We start from the raw sequence: 27249 nt of genomic DNA on the forward strand, positions 1-27249 counted from the left end.
CCTGGCTCCTCAGTATGGCATGCAAAGTTATGACCAACAAACAAAGTTATTTTCCATAATTCAAAGGTAGACCAAAGACCAATTAGATATACATTGCCATGCCTCTTCTCTGATTGATAGGTCGACGTGGTGGTGACTAATCAATCACATCTTTTTACTCTCAATGGGACAATAATTTACTAAATGAACATCATGCTGTTTTAAAGAAGACGTGAAACTAGCGATTGAGACCATAAACTCATTAGGAAAATGTTTACTCAGGTAATAAATCAAGTGAGAAGTCAGGTTATTTTATCATAGAATTCTATACAATGAGAGTTATTTTTGCAGAGAGTGGAGTCGCCCCCTACTGGCCATAATAAAAAATGGTTCAAAGTACTTTTTGCATTGGCTTCTCTTTCCAGCCCTTAGAGCTATGTCCACTTCTTTTACACAATGAATATGTGTATTTTTTCCTGCACTACACATATTACAATTTGGACTACTGACTACAAAGTGTGATCACAACCATCAGGTAGAAAAGAAAAAAAAACAAGCAAAGATAGAACAAACATGTAAAAAGAAAGTAAATACAGCACATCCAATGAAAGAAGGATGACAAAAAAGAAAGCTAAAAAATAAGCTGGCACACACAATTGAATCCAGAAGACATGGTTAGAACTTAATGGCTTTAATTTTGATTTTCAGATGCTCCAGAGGGAGTAATCCAATATTGAATTTTATATTGCGATGAGCATAGGAACACACAATTTCCTGGTCCCATTTTGGTTATTTTTTAATCCATAAATTATTGGAAGAAGCCTAGCAGGTGAAGATGTTTTATTTCATAAGAGAAAAGGCAGTTGTCACAAAGCCTAAAAGTATGCTAATAAATTTTTACATTAAAATTATGGGGGTTTTTTTCACCCAAATGACCCATCCTGTGTCCACAAAAAGAGCCTGAACTTCCAGCTTGAGGTTAAACTGCACATTGAAAACAATAAAGCAGCATGTTACAAAATGCGAAATACAAAATGTCACCGTGAAACTGGCCTTCAGGCTCAAATGTCATGCACACGGTGGCCAAGTCTCACTGAAGGGCTACCACGTGCTCTTTTGTAACTGTTAATACTCACAGTCCTTGAGACAAGACAAGCTGTGAACAGAGTCTTCGGATATCAGACGAGATAAAAGAGGAGAGGTCGTTGTGAGCAACAGACAGTTCCCGGGAGCCATGGCAACGGCAGCCTGGTACAATGGGTTGCTCAGCCACAGAGAAGAGGAGAGCAGTGGAGGGATGAGGAGAATGAGAGGGCGACATGAGAAGGGGAGGTGGAGATGAAAATGAAGGGATGAAAAGGTAGAGAAACAGCTGTGCTTGTTGCCTGGTACCGGTCCTTTTCTCGCCTCCGTTCTTCAAAAGAAACTTGACTCAATTAGCTTTAATGTGACATCAGGATGCCTCTGCCTCAGCTTAACAACAGTGGTATGAAATTGTGTGTAATTTCCTCCTTTTTCTCAACCACAGAGTTTGCTGCTATCCCAGCAAAAGTAAGTGGCACCTTTGACCACAGACCTGCACAGGGAATTGAACTCCCAGTGCCATTGCAACACTTTAACTCTCTTGTAGCTCTTTAGGGGATGAAATATCTACTACGCAGTGTCAGTGCTGGATCCACAGAGCAGTAAAGGAGGCGTACAGACAGGAAGTCTGCCTTTTAGATCTCCTGCTCGAAGGCTTCTTCTGAGATGGACCAACTAAATGGCTAGTTATTCCTCCAGTTAGGTCTAGACGGCAGTGCTACGACCCAGCAGGGGGAAGGCTGTTGGCAGACCGCAGCTTGGCTCCAGTCCCCTAAGTCCATGGACTCCCTGAAGCCCCTGTAGCCCTCCTTGGAACCCCTGTATCCCCCCTTGCAGTCCTTGTATCCCCCCTTCGAGTCCTTGTATCCCTCTTGGAAGTCCTTGTATGCTTCGTTGAAGTCCTCGTCTGCTTCCTTGGAGTCCTTGTATGCCTCCTCGGAGTCCTTGTATGCTTCCTTGAAATCCTTGTATGCTTCCTTGAAGTCCTTGTATTCCACCACGGAGCCCAAGTTCGTCATGGTGAGTCCTGGGCTCTCTGCGAGGCATGGTAGCCATCGCGGCAGCAGCCTGGATGGAGCGGGCCCCCGGCGGGGTGAGGTTGTTGTGGTTCAGGTCCATGTTGGACAGGAGGTGACCTAAGGAGTCCCAACGCTGAGATGAAGGCAGGCGTATCAGGGAGGAGTAACCTCGCTCGGGAAATACAGCCATCACAGGAGGCTTGCTGGTCTCGGATGTGAACACCGGAGCGGGATCCGGGAGTTCCCTGAGAGGAGGAGGTCGAGGTGGTGCGACTCGGAGTGTGCTGGGCTTCAGATAGGTGCCCCCACGAGGGTCAGCCAAGACCTCACTGTAGGGTGGAGGAGGATCCTCCATCAGGACTGCCTCCTCATAGCAAGGCGGCTTGCCAAATATGTCTGTGTCTGAAAAAAGAAGAGGAGACGGGGATTAATCCCAACATACATAAACATGTCAGGGAGTCAGCTTTGCTTCCAATTTGCCACAGAGACCAACTTCACTACTCCAAATTTAAAAACCCTTTCCCCCATAGAAAGCTCTTTTTATTCAATGTTCATACCTATGAAATGTAATGAGCTATTTTTTTTTTTTTAAAGAAAACCCCCATAATCATGAGCCAGAAGGAGAAGCTTATTGCAATCTTTATTGACATTTGATGTGATGCAGTACCCTCTTATAGCATGAGTAAATATGACAGGAGCAAAGGAGGAAGTCAAATAACATAGTGTAAAGAGTTCGAAGAGATAAGGTTGGGATGGATGGGTCAAAAAACACAGGACTCTCAGCCAGGCACTCAAGGTTGTTCAACGTCACCTATGTAATTAAGTAACTTTTTTTTTTTTTTTTTTACCCAGTAGGTTTGTATCCCAAACTTAACCATTTGCTTCTTTTTCACAGCGTTAACAACATGTTAAAAACTGTGACCATGTGACTGTTTCACAGCGTTAAACAGATGGTCATAATCAAAAAGACATCATAAAAACTGTTGTTTGAGGGACATCTTGGAAACTTTTGATAAGACCAAGTGGCATCTTCCAGAGCTGAAAATAAAGCAAATACAGAAATGCCTATGTTAAAATGCCCAACATTGTAGCAGATATGTTTACAGCCTGGTACAAAGAGTGCTTTTGGTCTCAATAATTCATTTTCCAATTTACATTATACATTTCAAATTATCAAGGCTTTAACTTTTTTTGTAATGAATGGATATAATTTTGCAGTCTGCTATTCATTTCACATAAAACACATACATAATACACAATACACAATACATGATACAGCCTGGAATATAATATGTGTGTTTGAAAAACACTTAATCTTCAGGTCACAGCCAAAATGATTGTAATCAACAACGTCCTACTGGGATCCATGTGACAGTGTGTTCAGCTGTGGGAACAAATACAATCAAAGCACATTTGGTCTGAACACTCTGTTTCTCTCTCTCACACATTTTATCTTCATTTATCACTCGCTACTATTTAAGGGGCACTTGTTTTCAATTTTTCTGTCACTCACTGAAGACTTCATCACTTCTAGTGGAGGAACTGCAAAGCAGCCCGTGCAACAAGACACATAAACACATAATATACTTTCATCATACAGACATTCATTCCTGTCTTAATGACGAATAAATAGCGTTCATGTCATGTTATATCATGTTATATATTTTTGTTTAAAAAAAAAAAAAACAACCAAATGCATTTTAGTGATATGAAGATTATTCATGCAGCATCAAGTGTCAGTTATAATGTAAGATGATTCATGAGTGTCATTTCTGGCTCTGCAAGACTAAAGCAACAGAAACCCTCTGGTTAAGGTTCAGGAAAAAATGTAGACTGGGATACCCATAGGTGAGGGTTGACATACAGTCATAGAAAACATTTTAGACCATCCTTTTGCTTCAATTTCGTCTTCATTTTAATGCCTGGTACAACTAAAGGTACATTTGTTTGAACAAATATAATCATAACAACAAAAATAGCTCATAGGAGTTTAATTTAAGAGCTGATATCTGGCCATTTTCCATGTTTTTCTTAATAATAACCAAAATCATTATCAAGAAAACCATGGAAAATGGCTTAGTTGTACCAGGCATTAAAATGAACGAAATTGAAGAAAACAAGGGTGGTCTAATAATTTTTTCCATGACTGTAGATGGACCGGTAAATCGAGAGCTTTGCCTTCAGGCTCAGCTCCTTCTTCACCACAACGGTCTGATGCACCAAACTGCCTGTCCATCTCACGCTCCGTTCTACCCCTCACTTGTGAACAAGATACCGACATACTTGAAGTCCTTCGATATCTGTTCTATGTTGTACAATATGAGCACAGCGGTCACATAAAAGCCATGACAAGATGTTTTCTGCAGTATTTTGCACACAAGCAGTTGCAATAATTGAACCATTCCCACCTGTTGCTAATTACACTGAAGGGCTCATCAGCAGCACTCTGAGCAGCTGTAATTATTTCCAACCAATTGGAAAAGCCCAGCAGTGAAATGCTAAGCCCGGTGCAGACATTTAAACAGAAGTTCAGTGTGTTCTGCAGCTTCCCCTGCAAAGGTTTTTCAGCTGTCACAATGCTTTTAGAGAGTACTGACATGAATCACAGTCAACAGATTCCCTGCGTTATGTTGAAGGTCATTTCAGCTGATCCAGCTGACATAAGTAAAGGCTTGTTTTCTTTTATTGTATCACATAAAAAAATAATGTGGCTGAAACAACAAAACAAAGTGCAAAATTGTTCATCTTCAGGTGTCAGTTTGTAGAATTGTGGCATTTTAGCAACACGTCTGTTACCTGACACAAATGAGTTTGACATTTTCTTGCAGGTGACATTAAAGCAACTGAATATGTCAGCTTCAGTGAAGTGAAATACAATACGACAATAAGATTTTGGGGTAAAAAACATCTATGTTGCAAACACAAGTTCACTCCTGCAACTATTCTAGAATACCCCTGACCTGACAGAGAGCCTGTGGAGTCTATATTTCAATGTATTGAGAGTATGAAGGAGAATATTTTGGGCCATGGGCAACAGTCTTCAAGCATTTTTGGAACAACTGAAGTCAGTTTCTGTTTCCAGGCTGATGAATCTGCCCAGATCCTGATCAATATTTGAAATGTTGCACAAGCTCTCCTCCTGTTCTCACTGGACCTGAGATATTAACAGCAACTGGTCTTGTCAGTTTCTTGCAGAGGCTCTTGCAGAAGACTGCACCCTAAAATGCATCTTTTTTTATCCATGCTTGAATCATATTTTTGTTGTAGTTGTTTCAAACTTTGAACAGATTTCATAAAAACTAATTCTCTGCAAAACAGTTTTGTTATTTTAAGGTATTCAAGATATTCTGGCTGTTGGGGGGGGGGGGGGTAACTATTTAATATAAATCATTCAAGTGTCCCTGACTATTACACCAATAAAACCAATTCGCAGCTTGAATCTGTTTACAGCTACAACAACAAACAGAACAGCTGTTTGTTGAACTGTTGCCATGGAGCTGGATTTATTTATAGATGCAAATGTGTGCGTTCCCGTGTATGTGTGAGTGTACCTGGCCAAAATCCATCACTCCATCATGCCTCACACATACCTACAGGATCAGACTCTCATTGATGTCCTAACTCCCCCGTTCAGCTCTCTCCACTGTAAACAATACTAGCAGCTGCCAGGACAGCTTTAAATGAACATCAGCAGAAACATGTGGGACCGATGTTTCCACCGGGAGGATCAGAGGGGCTTCGCTTGAAGCCAGCTCTGTGAGGATGAAGTATGTGACTGCATGTAGTGTGATCAATGACAGCTACTGTACTACTAGTCATACAATAGTGGCAGCCACAGGATTACAAAGAAACATGATAAAAGGTTGAATACTAAACATCCTTGTAGAACCTGATAATGTAATAAATTCCCGATAATGTAATAACCCCGATAATGTAATAAAAATCTGCACTTGAGTCCATTGAGAATGTAATAAAACCTGATAATGTAATAACTTCCCGATAATGTAATAAAGTGCATTTCCCAATAATGTAATACACTTTTTACCAATAATGTAATAAAGTATAACATTAATGGGAGGTTATTACATTATCAGGTTAACCTTCATTTCGCAAGTCCTGATAATGTAATAATTCCCCAATATTGTAATAATTTAACAGCAGACCACCCATTACTTGAGTTCAAGTGGTGATACTGTGTAGGCAACACTAGCTCAAGAGCTCTAGCGCCACCAACAGGTCAAAGTTGAATGTTTATTAACTTTTGACCCGTTCATCCGTTTTTCACAAAGGATGTATCACTGGAACCCTTGGGCCAATCCAAGCTCAATGCATCCTCAATGGGGTTTTTCGGCCATATTGGATTTTCCACCATCTTTGATTTGATCAAAAACCTTTAAAAGGCCTCTCTTATCACAAATTTTGTCTAATCTTCTCTAAACTTGGCCCACCACCACCATCCTTTTTTCATTTTAGGTGCCAACCATGCAGTTTTATTTATCCAGTTATAAGATCTCAAAAGTCTTATTTTGATGAGTTTTATGTCCTAATCGCATTGCTCCTTTTCTCATCTAACATCCAATTTATCTAATTTTTTAATCAATTTGTATGTACTCTCTAATCTCTTAATCTCCCTTCTCTCATTTCATCTTGATTTCTTTACATCTCTTTCTCCTTGATGTGTCTTCTTATCTATAATCGTGTCTAATTCCACTCTAATCTTCAATTTGTGTGTCATTTTCGATCATGACACTGCTGTAGCGAATGCACGCAACTACTCAATGCTACAATTTCAAGTTGTCAAAGACAACCACCACTGGTCTGAGCTGAGCAATTTTTAGAGCTGCTCCGAGTGTGAACATCCTGTGTGGGTCAGGACTTCAGTACAAAAGCCTGTCACAGAGCAAGACATGCTGGCTGTGTGGGTTGACAGCTGAGTGATGCATGAAATCTGTGTTCCTGGAGCCAAACCTGTATGTTGTTTTTGATGTTTGAAAGACTATCAGCATCAATCACACCAATACTGGATTGTGAATTCACATAAAACTACTTGGTTAGGTTTAGGAAACAAAACTACTTAGTAAAGATCTTTAGTAAAAGATCAAGGTTTGGGTTAAAATAAGTACATCTGTTATCTACCTTGAGATTTACTTTTACTGCCGTCTCATGGGTGAAGGTTCAGTGTCTGTTTCACCCTGTGTGTGACTCCCACGCTCATACTTTATCACCTGATTTACAGAGCACTTGCTCTTAAAGTTGACGTGGATGCTTGAAGTTACTTAAAAAAGCCTGGAGCATACCATACAGATAAATGGTAAATGGGGTGCACTTATATAGCGATTTACACTACACACTACGCTCATTCACCCATTCACACACACAATCATACTGGTGGCCGAGGCTACCAGGGCACACTGGTGCAACCTGCCACCATTGGGAATTCATTCACGCACCGATGAACGCAGCATCGGGTTCAGTACTGCCTTTTCAACCTCCTCCCGGGTTGCTGTGAGTGGTTGAGCGCATCGGTGCTCACTTGCTGATAAAGGTCGTGAAAGTTAAAAAGTGAGGAGATCCAAGCAAATAGGACCAGTAGATGTGTGTGTTGGTTGCAAGAAATAGAGTAAACTAAAATTATGGTGTTGACTCCCATCCGGAGGGAGGGTGATCAAATATTTATTTAGAGTTTGTACCATTAATTCCTGTTTAGTTTAATGTATTCATTCATTTAAAGTTAGTATTGCTTTCTTGTGTTTTCTTTTTACAGTAAGTAGTTTTGAGGTGCATTAGCGTCTATTGTGAGTTATTTCATTTGTTAATATATCATCATTTTTGCTTATACTTTGTTTACCTTTTTTTTTTTTTCAATAGCTATTGAAAATATATAGTAGCAGAGGTGGGATCAAGTCATTGTTTTGCAAGTCACAAGTAAGTCTCAAGTCTTTGCCCTCAAGTCCCGAGTCAAGTCCCAAAACAGTGTTTTAAAAACACAGTAATAATATTTAACTAGAAAATTTCCTGTGGGGAAATTTTGAAAGGGCCACGGGGGCTACTGCCGGTGTGTGTACACTATGATGAGATTCTTCAGAGATTTCAAACTATGCCCTTTAACCTCAAAATGTGTGTGTGTGTGTGTGTGTGTGTGTGTGTGTAATTAAAATCACATAAAGTTACCTGTGTGTGTGTGCGTGTGTGTAATTAAAATCACATAAAGTTACCTGTGTGTGCGTGTATGAAGCATGTTTATGCATGTGTGAGGAGTGTGCGCACTTTAGTGCGTGTGTGTGTGTATCTGTAACTGTAATCACATCAAAGATCAAAGGCAATCCGATCAAAGCAATCAACAGAACTAACTGACACCTGTTAATGTTCCGAAAGAGTGACAGCAGCCAGAGGTGGACAGACTTGAATTTCTGGCCTCGAACAGAAAGCATTTTTGGCAAAACCATAATACCTATCATTGATCCGACTTCACTTTGAGCGTCCCGAGTTCTTCCTGAATGTCTACATATGATTTTTTTTAAGAAAAATAAAAAAATAGCTTTGTTAGAGCGATCTAAAAAAACTGTTCCATCTTCCTTTTTTCCAAATTTCCCTGCGTTTTTAATATGGGAGCCAATGAGGCTGTTGGTGGTGTTGGTGGCGCATCTCTGCGTCGTACGCCCAAACTATAACTCTGACAGCTTTACCAGAGGATTGTGAGTGAGAAGACAAATTTTCCTACGTTTCTATGTATAAATTATTTCTGTAGAGTGGAATTTGCGGCCTGGAGCGCAGTTTTCAAATTTATTTTTTGACAGTTTTACTTCTCCCTCTACACTCTGAGCGATGACATCACACACTCTGACACCAACATTCCATGCAATACACACCCATTATAATCTCAGAATTTCTCCCAAAATTATCATGGTCATTGAACAGGGATTGATAAAAAAAACTATATGACCTATCGAAACACCGATACACAAGACTTGTGTCTACTGTTTAAAGTTTAAATGGAGTCTCTAGGTGAAATTATGCCGGAGAAGTAGACGTTTAAAAATCTCCAATTATTGTTCTTTTTCGCTCATTCTTTGTCGGCCGTCGCATTCATTTCAATGCAAAATTTTGGGCAGTTTTTCGCGACTTACGTCGTGAAAAATTCGTATTCTGTAGAGAAAAGTAATAGCACACCGATCCCGATCAAACCGCACGTTTTGATATATAATTTGTCCTGCAACTCTTTAAGTTGTAGGACTAGTAGCGGGACGAAATTGCGTCCGGAGGAGGAATAAGAAAAAATCCACAGTATAACAGTAGTGTTACTGCACAGTAGTGCAGTAGTACTGGTCCCTACAGCTATTGCTGTATGGGACCAGTGCTCGGTGCGATTGCCCCCAGGCCCTAATAATGTTTTTTTTTCTCACTAAGTTAGCAATGCTGCTAGCAAAGTTACTTAGCCAAGAAGCTAGGGTTCATTAAAATCTTACGGACAAAGTTGGAAGTTGTTGCCTCTCCATCTGTAATCTTTGACCCACATGTTTTGCATATTGCAATACGTTTTTTGTTGACCACTTTGTAGTTTTTACACCCGATTTAAATTATCTTTGGTATCATTTTTGCCAACTGGCCCCTTTCGACAGTTCTTCTTTATTGAGTGTCCTGTAATTTTCTTGGATGGATGCTGTCAGATCAAAATAACGTGGATCGAATTTGATTGGATGTTGTGACGACAGCATAGGTCAGACAGACACAGACACACACAGCAAGAAATGCACACATTTACACAAAGAGAGATAAAGCGGTCCTTAGTAACATACTCTTCTAGTCTTTGGGTTTTAGGGAAAGTACCAAGTCTTTTCAAGTCAAAAGGCTCAAGTCTAAGTGAAGTCACAAGTAACAAGTTATTAGTCCAAGTCGAGTTGCATTGAGTCCACACCTCTGTATAGTAGTATTGTGCTTTTTGTGTGATAACCATCATATCATGAAACCAGTATGCTGCTGCAACCTACCAAGAAGTTCAAATGGAGTCGAAGTCAAATGAGTGTGAAAGATGATGTGATTCTCTCACAATCTCCACGTCTCTACTCTCTGGTATGCGACTAAAACAGTTCCTGGCTTCTCTCTCCGTTCTCTGTTTTTCTCAGCTGGTCGGCACCTGCTTCCCTTTTAGCTCTGCTGCTGCCTGGATACTAAACCTCTTCATCAGTCTGCTTTGTGACCGAGACTCCAACAACCTTTTGTTTTATCTGTCACTGTCTGTCTGTGCTCATTAACCATCTTTGACAGCAGCTGATGCTCTTTTACTCACTCTCGCTTTCCTTTTGCTCTCCAATAATCACTCTTCGCCTCATCCCTCTTCTCCTCTCTTTAGATTTCTAAAGGTTCGTGCTATGGATGTACACAAATGCAATTTCAAACTCACAAGAGACAGCTAGAATGGTCTAATCAAAGTTAACCGTTTAGACTTTTATTTCTTCAGGTAGTCAACTGTCTTCAGCAATGACTTTCAGCTGCATGGTTGCTTATAATATAAATGGTTAGCGTAGATAACAAACAGAGAATGTATTCATAATTCATTAAATACAATTGAAAGGCTTTTACGAGGACGCCTACATGTTTCCTTCATATTTTCAACAGCTGTCATAACTACAAGCAAACCACGACACATTCAACTCACCAGTCACCAGTAAAAACAGTCACATTTTTTTACTGAAACACCTGTAGCTGTGTTGTCTGTTGCACTAGCCACACCAGTGTTGTGTCCAGGACTGTTTCCCTGTTTACCCCTACCTTAATCTCAACCAACTGGAGACAGACTTAAGATTTAAAATTACATTTTAGTCTTTGTAAAGTTATTATGTGATGAAATGCTGTGTGCTCTTCTTGTTAAAGCTCTAATGTAACTTAGAGCTTGCAGGATTGGGTTCTTGAGTGCAATATATGACATGCCTTGGCTCTTACTTAATGCTAATACTGCTAAGGGCTGACAATGATTTTCACTGCAGCTGCACTTTTTTTTTCATTGCAGACTTCTTTACTATTCAAGCACTTTTCTAGCTTCCTAGGTCGAAGCTTGAATTCCTTTAAAGGAAGATTGTCTGGTGTTTACGTCTGCCAGGAGTGTGAGCAGAATGTTCCCAAAACTCATGAATGAATTTCCATAAAAATATTCACACACACACACACACACACACACACACACACACACACACACACACACACACAAACTCAGGCTATGAATCAATGGGCAAGTTTTGAAAAAGAAAAGTAGGCTCAGGGCTGCAAAGTTCTGTAAAGTTGGACAAGAAAAACTCTGTCTCTTTAAGAGTTGACGTGTCCTTGAGTAAGGTACTTAACTGCCAACTGCAAAAGTGCAGTCGCTCAGTGACCTGCAGTGTCAATCTGTGGTTGGAGTTGACAGCTGTAACCGTAAACGACTCAGGGCGCTGATTAAAGACAGCTTTTCTACCTGGTGGATGTGGCTCCTGATGTCTGAATCATTAACTCATGTTGTTGACTGATTCAGAGTTGTGTGAATGGCTGTTGGAAAAGCTGGATCAACAACTGAACCATCATTGCCTTTGCAGGTCATGTTTCTGAGCCGAACCCAGAATACAGAGGAAAAAAATGTCTTCAAACAAGGGAACTTGGTGTACTGAAATTTTTGAGATTGTTCTTTGTTTTGTCAGTTTTTATTCAGTGTTTGTATATTTTAACTGTTTGTGATTGCCATGATATTTTGAACAAAAATGTGTAGTTCAGAAAGGATTAATCCTACTGACTTCAGTGAACCCCTGACTTTTCCTCTAGTGCCACCATCAGGTCAAAAGGTCACAACAACTGTTAGCTGGATCCCCAACTCAAAATGACTTCAAAATAGCAAGTGTAAGCACAGGAGTACGCAAACTGAACCAAGTCTCGTTTCACTGATGGTCTTGATGGATTATCAACTTAAACTGTGGTTCCCAGTTTGTTTGTTTTTTGCACCAAATTTTTAGGTGCCGAAATAAATAAAACTATACAGCATTTCGCGAACATTTTGGGTAAAATCATTTGTTTGTCTTATTTCATAGTAATCATCCCTTTTGACTGATTTCATGATCCTTGGTTGGTCAATTCTGAAGCAGAAATAGAAACTAAAATAGCAACTTAGCATGTCACAGATGATATGTTTGGCGCAACACAAGAAACAAGTAAGCGAACTGCTCCTATAGCTCCTGCTAAGACAGCTTCTGTTCACCGAAAACGGTCAGGACAAGGATGCCAACTTGTTTCAGCTAACTCAGACTGCTCAATTTAGATTTGCCTGAACTTTCGAATACAAACACACATTTCTTACAAGCTAATTACAATAGGAAGCAGAATGATTACATTACAATAGTCAATAACTGTCTTTTATGTAGATATGGGACAAACGTATCCTTTAAGATGGAGACCTGGGGGGAAAAAGGCTCTCTCTGATCCTTCTCTCACCCAGCTGTGTTCCTGCTGACTCTACACTCTGATTGTACCTTTCTTCTTGTCTTTATGTTTCTCTTTTAGATTAGCCCGGCCGTGTGGTTGCTCGCTCCGTCACCACTCGGCCTCCACAGTCACCACCCACGCCTCAGCGGCAGCTGTCACCATGACGCCCCGCGGGCGAACACTGCCTGGCAGGCAGGGAGGTGGAGCTGGTAAGTGTCTAAAAAATTCTGACACAGTGAATAATGTAATCCTCCTCCTGTCCTCTGCTTTCTGTCTGCATCTGAATTGCTCATATGGATGCTGTGAATCTATTCATTCTTTCTCCGTCTTTGTTGTATTCTTTGTTCAAGAGTTGAAATTATTACTCTCTACGAATTAAATATTGATTCGCCTCGTAAATAAAGAGCAAATAAGATGTGACAGTTTTGATATTTGTCAGTAATTTCACACTCAGCAGTGAAGAAAAGACTAATGTTCTGCTCGAGAGAAGACCTGCAGTGAGTTTAGTGTTGAGAATAATGGATGAAGTACTTTCATATTTTGACTGCTAAATGTCTAAATATACTTATAGAGATATGAGGAAAGATGAACACGCCGCTGTCTGGTAAAAAAAAAAAAAAAAACTATTGTATCATACATGAGTGAGGCTGCACTTTAGGTCAAGGGCAGCTGGATTTGCTTGCGAGCAACTCTGGACAATTAAAAATGTTTTGGTTGCTCACATGTTAACCTGAGGGTTGCTGAAATTCAGTAAATTATGAATTCATAGGTCTTATCTGTGTATTTGAGACGTGATCAATTTGTTGTGAAAAGAACAAAAACAGTACATGGTCAGTAGCTGTGTTTGCATAAAAGTAAAAACAAATTTTGAAGCAAAAATTTGAAATGGCGCTTTACCGAAAATGTGAATTTGGAACATTTTCATCACCTGGTTTAGAGCAAATAAACAAAACTGCATAAACTCACTTTTTCGTCAGAACATGGCAGTGTAATGTACTGCTGTAGGCTAATCCGTCAGTTAACAGTAGAAGCATTAGAGATTGCGCAAGAGACAAAAAACAACCAAAAAGAGGCTACTAAGCTGACAACTTTGGCCACCGCCGAGAAAAAAATTCAAAGAGGATAAGAAGCGAAGAAGATTCAATTGGGCAACTTATAATTGTTCTTTCATGTCAGCTCGTCTCGACCAGCAGAGTGGAACAGCTGATCAGTCATGTGAGTTAAATGTTTGCTACGTGAGAACTTATATCGTTTCTATCTCCCATTTAGCATGTTAACTATTATCGAAACTATTGATGAGTGTTGGTACTCAACTTAAAACAGATGATTTGAATCCACACCAGTGACACCAGCATCAAACCTATGATCATTCATTTTCACTCAAAAAAATTAACAAACAAATTGTTCATGAGTTCTAATGAACTTTTACAAGACTGAGTCTGGTTTAAGCCACAGACTCAGTCTTGAAAGTCTCTTATATCATTTATCTATATCTTCGGATTTACAAAACAAACAAGTGCTCCCAGGTTATCGTTTACTCAATGGAACAAAACAAGAAGAATCATGATGATTATGCAGCATGAATACATAAAAACCTGATAACATAAAAATATGATAACATAAAATATGACATATAGATCAAAATCCTCCTACAGCATAAAACAAACAAAGATTCAAATCTGTATAAAAAAATGTATGCATTGAATGAGAAAACAAATACCCAAACAATAACACACCCTTTGAATTACCTGGCATGCTGATCCAGTTTGCCTCCGGCATGGGATGAGGAACCGGTAGAGGCAGAGGCGGCGACATCGTTCGAGGAGGGCAGAACTGCGGAGGCTCCCTGGGTAGCTGTAATGGTGGTGGTGGTGGCGGAGGTGCAGGAGGAGGAGGAGCAGCCGGGTACCCTGCAGGTTGACAGCTGAGCGGCTCCATCTCTACAGTTCGCAGACATTGCTCCCTCAGCCTCTCTTCGTGGCGACGCTTCAGCCTGCGCTGCAGGAAGCTGCAGAAACAGCAGAGCATGACGATGAGGGCCCAGACCAACCAGAAGCCAGCGAAACAGGCCAGGAAGGTGTAGGTGCCCTGCGACATCACCATGGCGGTGATGGGACACTGAGAGTTGAGAGTTTTCCCTCGGGGCAAGAAGAGGGACGAAAGGAATGAGAGGTCCTGTTGTCCACTTATCAAGAATCAAAAAGCCAAATTCTTGCACTTTTATCACATTCTGGGATACAAGTCCTGCAGATTAAAATGCTGATGTTGCTATCCTGCAGGCTGTAATCCACGGTGGGCACTAACAAAATAAAAGCAGATGCAAAAAGGTGTTAACAGCAGTTGAAGAGAGCTTGCTTCTCTCCTGGGAACAGTTCAGTTACTTCACTTGAATACTGATGCAAGTCACTAAAAATGAGATCATCCTTCAAAATCATCACAAAAATTTGAAAAAAAAAACGCTGCTTGATGGCAGGTTTGTTTCAAGATGGCTGCTCCCCACAAAATGTAAACAGACATTAAAATGGCTTCTGCCTTCTTGTTGAAGTTATCAAGAAAAAAAAAATCCTAGTTCCACAGTTCACAAAGATATTTGTTGAAGAAATGCAGATATATTCAGTAGAATCTGCATTTTTTCATAAACATGTAAGTCGAGTTCTGCAGTTACAGTCTTGGTTGTATTTATGAAGAGCTGGCCGTCAAAAAAAAAGAGGTTTCCTCCGTCTTGTTTCCAAGAATAAGGTGCATGACTTAATGATAAGGTTAATTGGCTTGGGAACAGTTGGCTTGCACTCTCACCAAAACAGATTTTGTCCATTTGGTTTGGAGATAGATTAATGTAAATTACAGGGTGTCACATTTTTGAGACATGACAGCAGAAACTTGACATAAAAAAAGGTCTTCAAATGAAAAGCTTACTGCACTGCTGGCAATTAAAAACACCTTGCATTTAAAAAGCATTTTCAAAATGAGAGGAAATAATGTGCTTTTTTAAAAATATGTTTGGGAAAGTCACGTTACTTTTTATTTTCTTCAAAAAAAAAAAATAATAATCTCTTTATACTTCAAAGTTACTGAGTGGTCCAAAATAAAGTAATTGGATCAAATTCAAGTTAACCAGCAGGGAATGTAAAAGAAAAAAAATCTCTTTCTGTTTGTAAATCTTCTGTAACCATCCAGATGTTTTAGAAATCAGATTCCTTGCAGTACTGTGTCTGAATCCAATGTTAAACACACACATGGACACAGTTATTCCACAGGATTACAGATGAACTCTGCACAGGTTTTTCAACAGCAGAAAACATCAAATTCTCAGTGGTGGTGGCTAAAAACGTTCCCTTCCTTTCTGATGGGAAATAAAGTTGCAACGGCATCATCACCTGATTTTTTGAGGCAGTACCTCAAGTCACGTATACAAGAGAAACGAATTATAAAGGAATTAGTTGAAGCTGGAAGAAACAAAGGACTGTGGGCCGGATAAACTGAGGCGATGTCCAATCAGAAGTGACAAAAACTTCAGAAGGTGATGTGCGAATCCCACATGAAGTAAAAAAGCTGGTCCCTTCAGGGCTGCGGGAGGCTGAACTCGGGGGTCCGTCTGCACCGCTGGGATGCCGAATTCTTCCCTCTCAGATCCCAGTGGGACTCCTCGGCCTCACACTGCTCTACAAAGGCACACAGGGAGGAGATGAGACCATCATCAGTGATTTGAGAGGACAAATTCAGACAATATTTTCAACACAGTGAGAACTCGGAGCAGTAAAAACAGCACAGAGGCCGTGTGCTTATAAATCTCAGCTGTTCAGGCAGGATTATGACGCCGACCTCGGGGGGGTGAGTATCAGTTTCACACTTCAGAGAACAGCTCACAGAGAAAATATTCACAGTGATGTAGTGAAAGAGACAGTTACTGAACCAATAACTTAAAACCAGAATACATTCCAGTATTTCTTATTTTTGTCAAAACGAATCAATTACTTAAGTTCCACCTTCAGAACTACGCTGCAGATTCAAGCTCTGTTCCATTTCAATTGGTTTAGAAGTTCCGTCAATGAAACTACACACACTGTTGGGCGATGTTTGAGTGGAATGCATTTTCTCTCAGATTGCGTTTGTTTCTATTTTATATATATATATATATATATATATATATATATATAAAAACTTAAGTAAAGTCCGCCAATGTCTCTGCACTGAGGAGGTTGGGATGGATGAGGTCACTGTTTGCATCGCGTGTGAAACCAAAAGTCGGAGTTCAGTCATTTATGTAACAAAACGTCATTTGAACAAAACCATGATCTTTTAGTAAACCTAACCTCTTTGGGTGCTTTCACAACCCAAAGTTTAGGCCGTTTCAATCGAACTCTGGTTAAATCTTAGTTACGGTTCGGTTGGTCACTTGTAAACGTTCCAGTCGTACTCTGGTGTGGACTGAAACAACCGATCCAAAACCACTTGCGAGAGGGCGTCTAAATACAAAACAAACCATAAGTATCAATTTCACTCTGATTTGGACTAACCAAACAGACTTCTGTTGTGAAAGAGCCAGAGGTGGAAAAAGTATTCAGCTCCCTTTCTTAAGTGAAAGTACTAATATCACACTGTGAAATTACTCCACTACAACTAAAAGTCCTGCATTCAAAACTTATTGATGCATTTATATAAGCATCATTTTCTCAAGAAAGGGCTCATTTAAATACTTAATATACAGTTTTGAGGTTTAATTAAACAAAAACATCTTATCACTTTAATTTTTATCATGATTTTCATGTCAGAAGTAACTAAATCTGTCAGCTAAATGTAGTGGAGGATGTATTGACCTTAAAATGTAGTGAAGTAGAAGTATAAAGTTACATAAAATAGAAATACTCAAATAAAGTAAAAGAACCTCAAAATTTTACTTCAGTACAGTAATTGAGTGAATATACTTAGTTACAGTCCACCACTGGAAAGCGACCTTAGTCTTGTTGCCAGTCATTTTACAACTTCATGTTTAGTTTTACATTTCCCTCGAAATGTAATTGAGAATGCAGTTTCACTGGAATGTCATTTTTTAGGAGACAGGATTGAACAACAAAACATGCAATTTGTAAGTACCCTGCCATGCAAAAAAAAGATCAGACGCCACTATGCATAAAGGTTTGGTTAGGTTTAGACACAAACAAGGCCTTGTTACAGTTAGAGATGCATCATAGTTTGGGTTAAAGTAACCTAATCATGGTCATCAGTAGGAATCAGGAAGCTAACAGTGATTTCCCGTCAAAGCCGACTTCAATAAGTTGTCTTTGGACTTTGACATCACATTATTTCCCTTTTTGCTCATTTGAACGTTAATGTATCCGTTATTGGACTAAATCTGTTGTCTACAATCTACAATGTGAGAATTTACAGTTGAATATAATATCAAATATCCACAAGTCTGTAGAGAGAACTCAGCAAGGACAAAGAAGTAGAGAGAGGACAGAGAAAAGGTAGTAGTAGAATGAGAAATACAAAAAAGATAAGGTTCATGGACTCTAAATGAATGTTCTTTGTATTAGTCTTTGCTTTAATAATGGAATACAGTCAATCATTTCTTCTTTTCTGCTAGGACAGATGCTTTTTTCGCTTCTATCGCTTAAACCACTGTGTTGATATTTCTGATAAATGTGTATTTTCTTAGGAAGCATTAACAGCTGAAAGTGAAACTGTCAGTGGCTTCGAAATGGTAGAAAACAGAATACATGAATAATTGTGTGTTGAACCCACAGGAGAACAATAATACATACAAACAGCTGCTGCTTTTGCTTCTTAATTTGCTCCAATCTGAGGAACATTCCTGCAGCTTGATTAGCATGTCTGAAAAAATGTTAGCTGGACCAAAATTGAAATGACAGTGACACAGACACGTAAACATGTTATTCCCAACAATTGTGCAGACACTCCTTTTGGACAACAAGATGATTTGTTCCTTCAAAGTTCCAGTAAAATCCGACCAGAGCCAGACAACAGAAGGTCTGGCGACAGGTTTTCATGTCAGTGACCCCAAACAGACGTCAGAAGATTTCTTCTGTCAGATCATTATCTCTGCCAGGCGGAAGCTTGGAGAGGACCGAGTCTTTGGCTGGGTGTGAGTGCATATATCCGTCTGCAGCTAAAGTCTCCCACCCTACTGGACCAAAGAGCCTAGTATTTGTTTTGCACATACTATATCACTCTCTGCTCAAAGACCTCTCATGGTTGCTGTAATTCATAACTCTTTGATAAAACTGTTTTATTTAGCGTATATATTGTCATTAAATGCTGATTCTGCACTCCTCTTAATTGAGCCCTCACCCCTCGCGAGTTATCAATAAATGCTTCAATTATATAACAAAGGCATTTCCTGCTTAACTAAAAGCAAGCCTTACCACATTAAGGTGTGAATTCACAAAAGGATGGCACAACTTTTGCAAATTAGGCAAAAACAAAGCAATTCTCAAAGCAATTCTCAAAGCATCCACAAAAGGTGAATTGCACCCTGAAATGCGCTGCTAAGCAAATTTCACCTTGCCATTCCAGTTCTATTTTCATGCATTTAAATTAGGAAATATGCATACATTTGGTGCAAAATCAACCCATTACTATGCAAATGAGCCTTGTTGCATCAAAAAAAAATTCACAAACACCAGCGCTAATAGCCACACACATAGTGAAATTATTAGTGTCTTCAGAGAGCTGGTGGTAAATGAAGCGCATTTACAAGAACACATATAAGGTTGACTCAAACTCGGGAAACTTGGGATTCAGTGACAGGACACTCCTTGAAAATACATGAAATACAAAAAGACCTCTGGCTCACTCTGACTCTCGTAATGTCCGCAGCTGATGTGCTCACATATGCTCACTGTGTGAAAGTGGACTGTGTGTGTGTATCCTTTGGATGTGTAGAAGAACACAGAACATTAATTAATATTAGCTCCTGACTGATCAGTTGGTCTGACTAGAGAATTAAATAATTGATAGAGACTGCTGTTGTGCCTTGTGCGTAAATTAACACTGCATCTCTCTAATCTCTGAAACACACTTATCTTTGTGGTTAAATGAGGTGAGTCCGATCTAATATAAAAACAAAAACAGCACAAGCTCACCACAAGCTTAGCCCAAGTATGCATCAGATTGGAGTTAGTCAGTGCTTTACCCCCACAACCCACACTTTTACCTGTAGCACATTTATACTCTGCCACTTGAATAATTGCAAATAATATATAGCAGTTGCAAATAATACGCTAGTCATGGCAGCTATCAACGGCCGCAATCCATTATTTCTGAATTTGCCCTTCGGTGTGTGCATAGCTGTGCATTGCAGAACCTGTAATTCAATCGAGTGGATGGTTTGTGTACAGATTTACATAATGTCTAAGACAATACGCACATTCCCTTTTACACACACAGGAATGTGCAGTAGCTCTCCTCCTCCGTTAAAAAGGTTATTGGTGCATTTGCTCATATGCAGTCGAATGGAGTTGTTGGTTAATGTTTATCATCTGTGTTTGGATAGTGGATTATCAGCTGCTGACCCTCCAGATGCTCCTCTGAGGTAGAATGTGTATGTTTTTAATATGGGAGGCATATCAATGAACTTTGTATGTTTATTTTACAATTTAAAGATCATCTACTCATCTCTGGGAGCCACCATCAGTGAGTACGACATGTTTTTCACGAGTCAAGGTTCTTCCAGACAGCAAAAATGACAAGAGAAGGAATCATGTAAAACACTGATGAGATTATGAAGATAATGTTTCTTCCCTTCCTGTCTTCACGGCCCCTGAGGGAATAACCATCACCTTGAAATGCTCTTAACAATCGTGAGTCATCCCATCGGCTACAACATCTCATGCTGCCACAACTCACATTAAGCTGAAAACATGACATTTTCAGTAATTTTGATATAAAATGTCATCTGAGAAAAGATACACTTTAATCCAGAGTTGAAACAGTTGAATTTAGTGTTTTATTTCTAAAAAGTTAACGGATGATCTATAATGAGTGTTTTTTCCTTTCTTTTGACACAGCTGCACACTTGTACTGTACTACAGTTACATTTATAGCATGAGTGGAGCTGCTGTGTTCACGTCAAGTCTTTTTCATCTTCCACCTCCATTTCACCTATGGGAATCACACTCCTGTGTCTTTTGTAATTTGAAATTGTTCGGCAGAGGTGATTCATCAGCTGAGGGCCTTCATAAGGTCGCACAGCCACTGATATTTCAATCTGTGAGCGCTGATATGGAACAAGGCTTTTGTTTACTCCCCACGCTTCTTGCCTGTCCAATCCTGTCATCACAGAAGAGCGTTCAGCAATATATACTCAGACCTCAACCTCGACACCCACACGTGTTCGACAACAGACATGTACAGTATGTACTCACACTATTTATATCCTTTTGTCTTTCACTCATATGGACTAAACTCTGAAATGAAACTGAAGAGTTAAACTGAAGGGCAAGTATAAAATGTGATATGGGAAAATATAAAAGCAGTCATCATGGAGGACATGATTCAATGCAACATAATACAACCTCTTACTATCCAAAAACATTGCTTTTAACTTTAAAGCGCCCAACAAGTTCTTATTCCAAAAGGAAACATTTAGATTTCTTTCTAGATAATAATATAAAAAAGGGTTCTAAAAGTATATAGTGATAAAATAATGACAAACATTTATCATTAGCAGATGATCCTTGATTTTAAGTAGCTCAAATATGTAATGTTTGGGATTTTGGCATAAAAAATAACTTAAGGTGCTGTACATGGCATTCAGAGTAAACATCGCATCAAACCGCTATTTGCTATGTAAAGATATAATAAAGTAATCGCGTCCTGACCACAGAATGAAGTCACACTTCTCCTGTACATGTTATGATCCAAGCTTCATTTTGGGAGCGGGTCTTGCCGTGCATGCATGTGCATATAGGTGCATGTTGGTACTTGAGACCCTCACTTTAGCATCAGTATTTGACACCCTGGGAATGAGAAAAGGTTGTTGAAACTGCTGCAACACTCTCCTTCAGAAGCGCCCCAGTGACTTTACCATGGAGCAAACTAACCCCCAATTATGACACATTTGCATTTTACCCTCTCCATCCTTTTGTGTTTTGCTAATCAGCAGTAATGTCAGTATGAACATCTGTCTCCCACAGAAGCCCAAAAGTGTGCACCGAAGAGCAGCAGCAATTAGCCAGCCAGTGGGAGCACTATTGCTGTTTTTAGCTTGTGGCTATCATGCCATTACAGCTCGGCCTCCTCCGTATTATCTGTGTGCAGCCATTCGTGGTTAACACTCTGTATGTCAATCAAACTGAATGTTTTGAATGTTTTTTTATTTTGAGTAAAGCACCTTTAAAAAAAATCTCAATAATTGTTGTTGATTAATTTTCTATCAGTTGTCTAAATGTTGCAAAGCTAAAACTTTTGGTCAAATTTTTTTAACTTGTACATTAAGGACTGCACATGTTTTATGATTAATAATCAGAACTTAAACTTGCAAACCTGAATCTTGAAATATCTTGTAAAAAAGAAATATTCCTCCTTAAGTGACAAAAAACAAAACCAAACCAACTTCAGACTGATTTCTTTATCCAGACATTGAACACATGAGGCTTTAGTGTTTTACTTCAAGGACACTCTCCAGGCCTCAGCAGGCCACTTCATCTCCTCTGAGGTTGCATAAAGCAGCATATCTGTCATCACATTTCACTCAGAGTGAAAAGCCCACATGATGACTGGATCCATGTGAGGTTGGTGTCAGGTGGACATCTTAAGATTCAAAATGACTTTTTTGTACCTTTTCCTACATGTGTCCTTCATTCTTTGTTACTCTACTTGTTTGATAAAAATCCCTGAGCTTTTACACAACAAAGGAGCACAACAGAAACACCAACTGTTAACATCTGACTTGCCAGCTTGTTACCTGTAATTTTACGTCCATTCTGGATAAACAGTGTTTTAATACACCATTCCCCAATTTAAGAACAATGGACTAACTTGTAGGGCTACATTTAAGTAGCTCTGCCATGCCTGGATTTTTTATGGTTTGTTCAGAAGTTTTTGATCTATCTGATAACTATTTACAGATCAGAGCTACTCAATGTGGGTTTTTCTTTGTCACAAGTCTTTGTTTAAAGTACCAGACCAGATTCTCATTTCATCCTAGTGCTCAGCTCAACCACAAGTCAGATTCTTGTCATGGTTTGAGTTAGAGAAAACAAGAAAATCTTTGAAAATTAAGCGTATTCATTCTACATACAAAACAGAGCAAGACAGCTTAAAATGTGTTTCACTACTGAAGAACTAAAAGGTAAGGGGCACCCAAAAAAGATCACCAAATATACATAATGATGATTTTAAATTTATGTCATGCAGTTACTTTCTATCACATAAAAGTGCTCCCCCTGCTGGTCCTGTGTATCATTTCCTCTAATCTCATTGTCCTCTCCTTTCAGGTGTTCCTAATCAGGCCTAATTGTGCAAGTCTTTATAAAGGGACAGGAATGTGACAGTTTTAGCAGATTGAGGTGACAAAGTAGTATGTTGGTTCTCTTTGCAGCAATCTAGCTTAGAGAAAATTGGTTCTGTGACAACAGTCTTAATTTCACTGCTTTGTTTCTGTTCAGATTTTCCTTGTTGTTTGGTAGATTTTGGGTCAGACAGCCCAGGGTGTGGATATTTGACCAGCAAGTCTCTTTCGTGCTTCTTTCTTTCTGTTGATACTTTCAATTTTTCACTTGGGTTTAGCAACTGGTCACCAACCAAAGTACTGAAAAAAATTAAATCAATGATCACACTTAATTAAAAGTCAGGGAAATTAGTTTGATCCTCTGGGGAACACGTATGTACAATCCATCAAACAGTTGTTTGGTCTGGACCAAAGTTGGCCCTTGTTTTACTTGTACATGCATGTGTAAACTGTATGCTAGGCTAACATGGCTCACACATGTTGCAGGCCTGAAGCACTATCTCATCACCTAAATCAGTAGCTTTGACTCAGCAGTAGCACTCTTGTGTTGTCTTGTCCTTGGTGGACACCTGTGTCCTAAAGCAAAGCACTGGCCTGTTTGAACATTTGTAGTCAACTAAATGAAATAAATATAAAAAAAAACCCAATACATATTTAAAAAAAAATACTAATTTCAAGCTCACCAAGTTGGTTGGTGTACTTCATACTTATTCTTTTTGTTTCATTTAAACATGTTAAGCCAAAATTTATGGTAATTGTTACAAAAATCCACAGTCTTTATTTATGCTTATAAATAAAGTTAATCATTAATATAGATTTCGCCCACTTTAGCTGTCTATATGGGAACTTATTTAGGGACTCTAGGGTGTTTGGGTCCCACCCCCCTTCCTCTCTATTTGTAGAGAATAATACTGCTCAAAGCTGCCAACAAAGCCAAAAAGTCTTTGTTTGATATTAAGCACATTTACTGTATGTCTCAGTCGCTCTACCGTGAATTAAACTCAGAAATGTCTGTGCCAAGACATTGACAACATACAAATGATTTGCACATTACGCAACAGACGCACTGCTGCTTTTTTTTCTTTTTCTTTTTTTTTTTTAAATGTCCCTTCTTTAATTTCCTGAGAGGAACAGCAGGAGGGTTTGTCCTCCTGAGACTGAGAGAAGAGCGACAATAAGCCAGTTAATGAGTGTTTGGAGAGTGGGACATCCTCTTTACACTGAGATCACGAGCTGAGGTGATCACGCAGGTAATAAAACACCTTAAACAAGAAAAACGTCGCTAAAACTCACTGCACGTTTCACACTACAGGTCCCAGTTTGCATCATATTTTGATGGAAAACTCACCTTTAATTCTTCCGGCGTATCCTACGAGATGACGCACTCAGCTCGCTCCGTGCCATTTAAGTTTTATGTCCAAAATTCAGAAACAAAAACAAAACAAATGATTCTGAGGGGAGGAAAAGAGAGAAAAACACTTTCCTGTGTCCGTTTGGTGTCGGTGTGTGTCTTCTGTCCACCGGACTGTCGCCTGTTAGACGATGTGAGATCCTCCGCGCTCTCTCTCTCTCCTCCCTGCTGGGAACTGCGCGTCGTGTTGTGAACGTCAAGGGTAATAAAAGAGAGGTTTATCGGTTCACCTTGACAGCCTGGCTCCTCCCTCCTTCTATCCCTCTATCCCTCTATCTCTCCTCTCCTTAATTCAGTCCCTCCCTCTCTCTCTCATCACTGGAACAGTAGAAGGAGCGTTTCGTGACACTCAGCCTGTCTGCCTGTCTGGATGATGAGAATACAAATCAACCTGTCGATGGGGTTTTCCAAGGACGCACGATTTGGCAAACGCTGTGGAGAGCTTAAAGAGTGAGAGCTGTTGGTGTGAAATATTTGGGTGATATTTACACCTTTATCCAAAGTATTTAGATATTAGATATTAGAATATTAATTTTAAATTAAATGTATTATGAGGGTTGATGGAAAAGACCAATTTGATCAGGCAGGATTATCAGGGTGGTCAGACACCAGCAGCTGTTTGAAGTTGTCATTAATTAAAGGGTCATTTGCAACTTGACCTTAGACAAATAACTCCTCACTTTTAAGGACAGCTTTTTCTTAAGGGTTTAAAAAAAACCTCAGCAATACAAGCAGGGAGAAGACAAGCAGTGTGGAGTACAGAGTAATTAAGAAAATTATAACATCCTGGATAAATGCATGACATGAAACATCCTTGGTTGCTGCTGTTACTCATCATTTTTCAATGTCGGTGGCTGATAGAATTGTTTTAAAATTATGTTTTAATTGGTTAGAGAGACCGCTGTGTGGGGATAGACCCACACTGGCCAGAGTGTGGGGAAGCAACAATAGGCAAACCCAGAGTCTTTGGCAATGACTCTGGCAATCTCTTCTTCACTTGGACATAAATATTGTCAACTTGCTCATGAGTTGTCTGTCACTAAAGACAACTAGCATTGTGTCTCCTGGTTGTATGCCTCCGCCAACCAGCCAAGTTGCAATTCACACCCATGTCTGTTCAGGCGCATGTAGCCATGATATTAGACAAATAGGTCAAGTTCGGATGTTTAAAGGAGCTTCAAAATTCAATGGATTTAAGGATGGAGTTAAGAAAATATTTAATTTGCGTGGATAGTTGGGATGATGTCGAAGGGGAGGATCAAGGTACTCGATGAAAGGATTAGGGTGGGATGATGGAGGAGTGAGATGGTGGAAGACAATGGCAATGAGACGAAGGGATATGGGGGGAGGCCAGGTTTGTGGACGGCTGTATGGTACAGAGCGTCTATAATTCGGGTTGGCTCAAGGTGTGGAAACGGAGGGGAATCATGCATGTGGATTGTGCCCCCAAGTGGTTCCTGTAATGAAATAGAGAGGGAGAACCCTGATGTAAAATGAAAAAGGGGAATTTCGGGGGGAAGGATGGTAAGAACGGAGTGAATCAGGTGTGCTTAAATAGCCTGCTTGTGCGGAAATGGGATGTGTTTGTGGCGTAGTCTCTGTTCCTGAACCTCTTTTAATAAACTACATAATAAAATTCTTCACACACATCTTCAGCCTCCAGCTCAGAAGATCTGGGTGGCACCCAAGATCCAACCAACACCAACTCAGTGTATCTAACCAAATGTCTCCCCTGTTCCTGAGTTATGGTTGAATCACAGCCAGAAAAGTGTTTTTGCAGAACATAATGATCTCATAGTAAAGTTGAAAAGTGTATGTAAAGTTTATCATGCTTATCAGATGAATTCTTCAGTTATAAGCAATTACCTATTTTATGAGGTCAGTGACCTTGACCATTGGCGTCCAAAATCTAATCAGGTCATCCGTAAGTCTAAGTGGACATTTGTGCCAAATTTGAGGAAATTCCCTAAAGGCATTCATGAGATCATGTTCATGAGATTTGGACCGATGTGAGGTCACAGTGAACTTTGCGTTCAACCTCTGACCTTCAAAACCTAATCAGTCAATCCATGAGTTCAAGTGAACCCAACACACAAGACACTCTTTAATGGCTGTCACTGGGCTTCAACTGACTCCAATGTAAACTCATCTATGGCAATATTAGACCTGCACAGCAAGTGCGTCAGACATCAAGTGACCTGGTTTGAAGGGTGGCAAAGTCCACTTAGGGAGGAGGACCAGATGGATGGATGGGTCAAACAAACAGAAAAAGCCACTGTTTGTGTTGTGTTTTTTTCAAAAGTCAACATTGACTTATTTACATTGACTACTTAAGTAGTTTTGTTTGAATTTAGAACATTACCACGTAATGGAAACCAGAAGCGGATTGTTATAGTTTGACACATCAGGGTGCCCAGTGCCTTAAAAAGTGACGTGGAGGAGTGACAAAGAAGTCCTGATCAAGTGTCAGTATATACGTTGAGAATGGGAATGGTTTGGTCATATCGTGCATTATCTTTAAATACAGTCTTCGGGTGAAGCCAAAACCTTTGTTAACGAAAAGCACACATATAAATGTGTGTTAGTTCTGAGGCTAGAACATGCTCAGACCACCCCTGTCATTAGAATGTACTTGTACATTTTCTCCTCTGAATACCCTGATTTTCATAACCTTATTAGCTTCTCTTCATATCCTATTTCCTGAATCTGCCGTCTTTTGTATATTTGCAGTCTTTGTACTCTTCCAGTTTTGTTTTGCAACTGCTGCGAAGCAATTTCCCTCTGGATAAAAAAACATTTTATCTTTTAACTTTTATATAAATTACACAGTTTTTTCAAAT

The 27249-nt window shown here is 39.6% G+C and overlaps 1 protein-coding gene across 2 annotated transcripts; it reads right to left on the reverse strand.

Moving 5' to 3' along the window:
- Nucleotides 1-654: 654 nt before the first annotated feature.
- LOC131987001 (proline-rich protein 7) lies at nt 655-24594 on the reverse strand. 2 transcript variants are annotated; one of them, XM_059352144.1, is made up of 3 exons: nt 24347-24594; nt 14273-16181; nt 655-2483 (listed from the first exon to the last, which is right to left on the reverse strand). In XM_059352144.1, exons 2-3 carry the CDS (start codon nt 14625-14627, stop codon nt 1768-1770), a joined length of 1071 nt encoding a protein of 356 aa, XP_059208127.1. In that variant the 5' UTR covers nt 14628-16181; nt 24347-24594; the 3' UTR covers nt 655-1767. The 2 variants fall into 2 exon arrangements, with proteins under 2 accessions (XP_059208127.1, XP_059208126.1); XM_059352143.1 differs by having other exon boundaries at nt 14273-16186.
- Nucleotides 24595-27249: the final 2655 nt, after the last annotated feature.

The sequence above is a fragment of the Centropristis striata genome, chromosome 15 (genome assembly GCF_030273125.1).
Source record: "Centropristis striata isolate RG_2023a ecotype Rhode Island chromosome 15, C.striata_1.0, whole genome shotgun sequence".
NCBI classification, from domain to species: Eukaryota; Metazoa; Chordata; class Actinopteri; order Perciformes; family Serranidae; genus Centropristis; species Centropristis striata.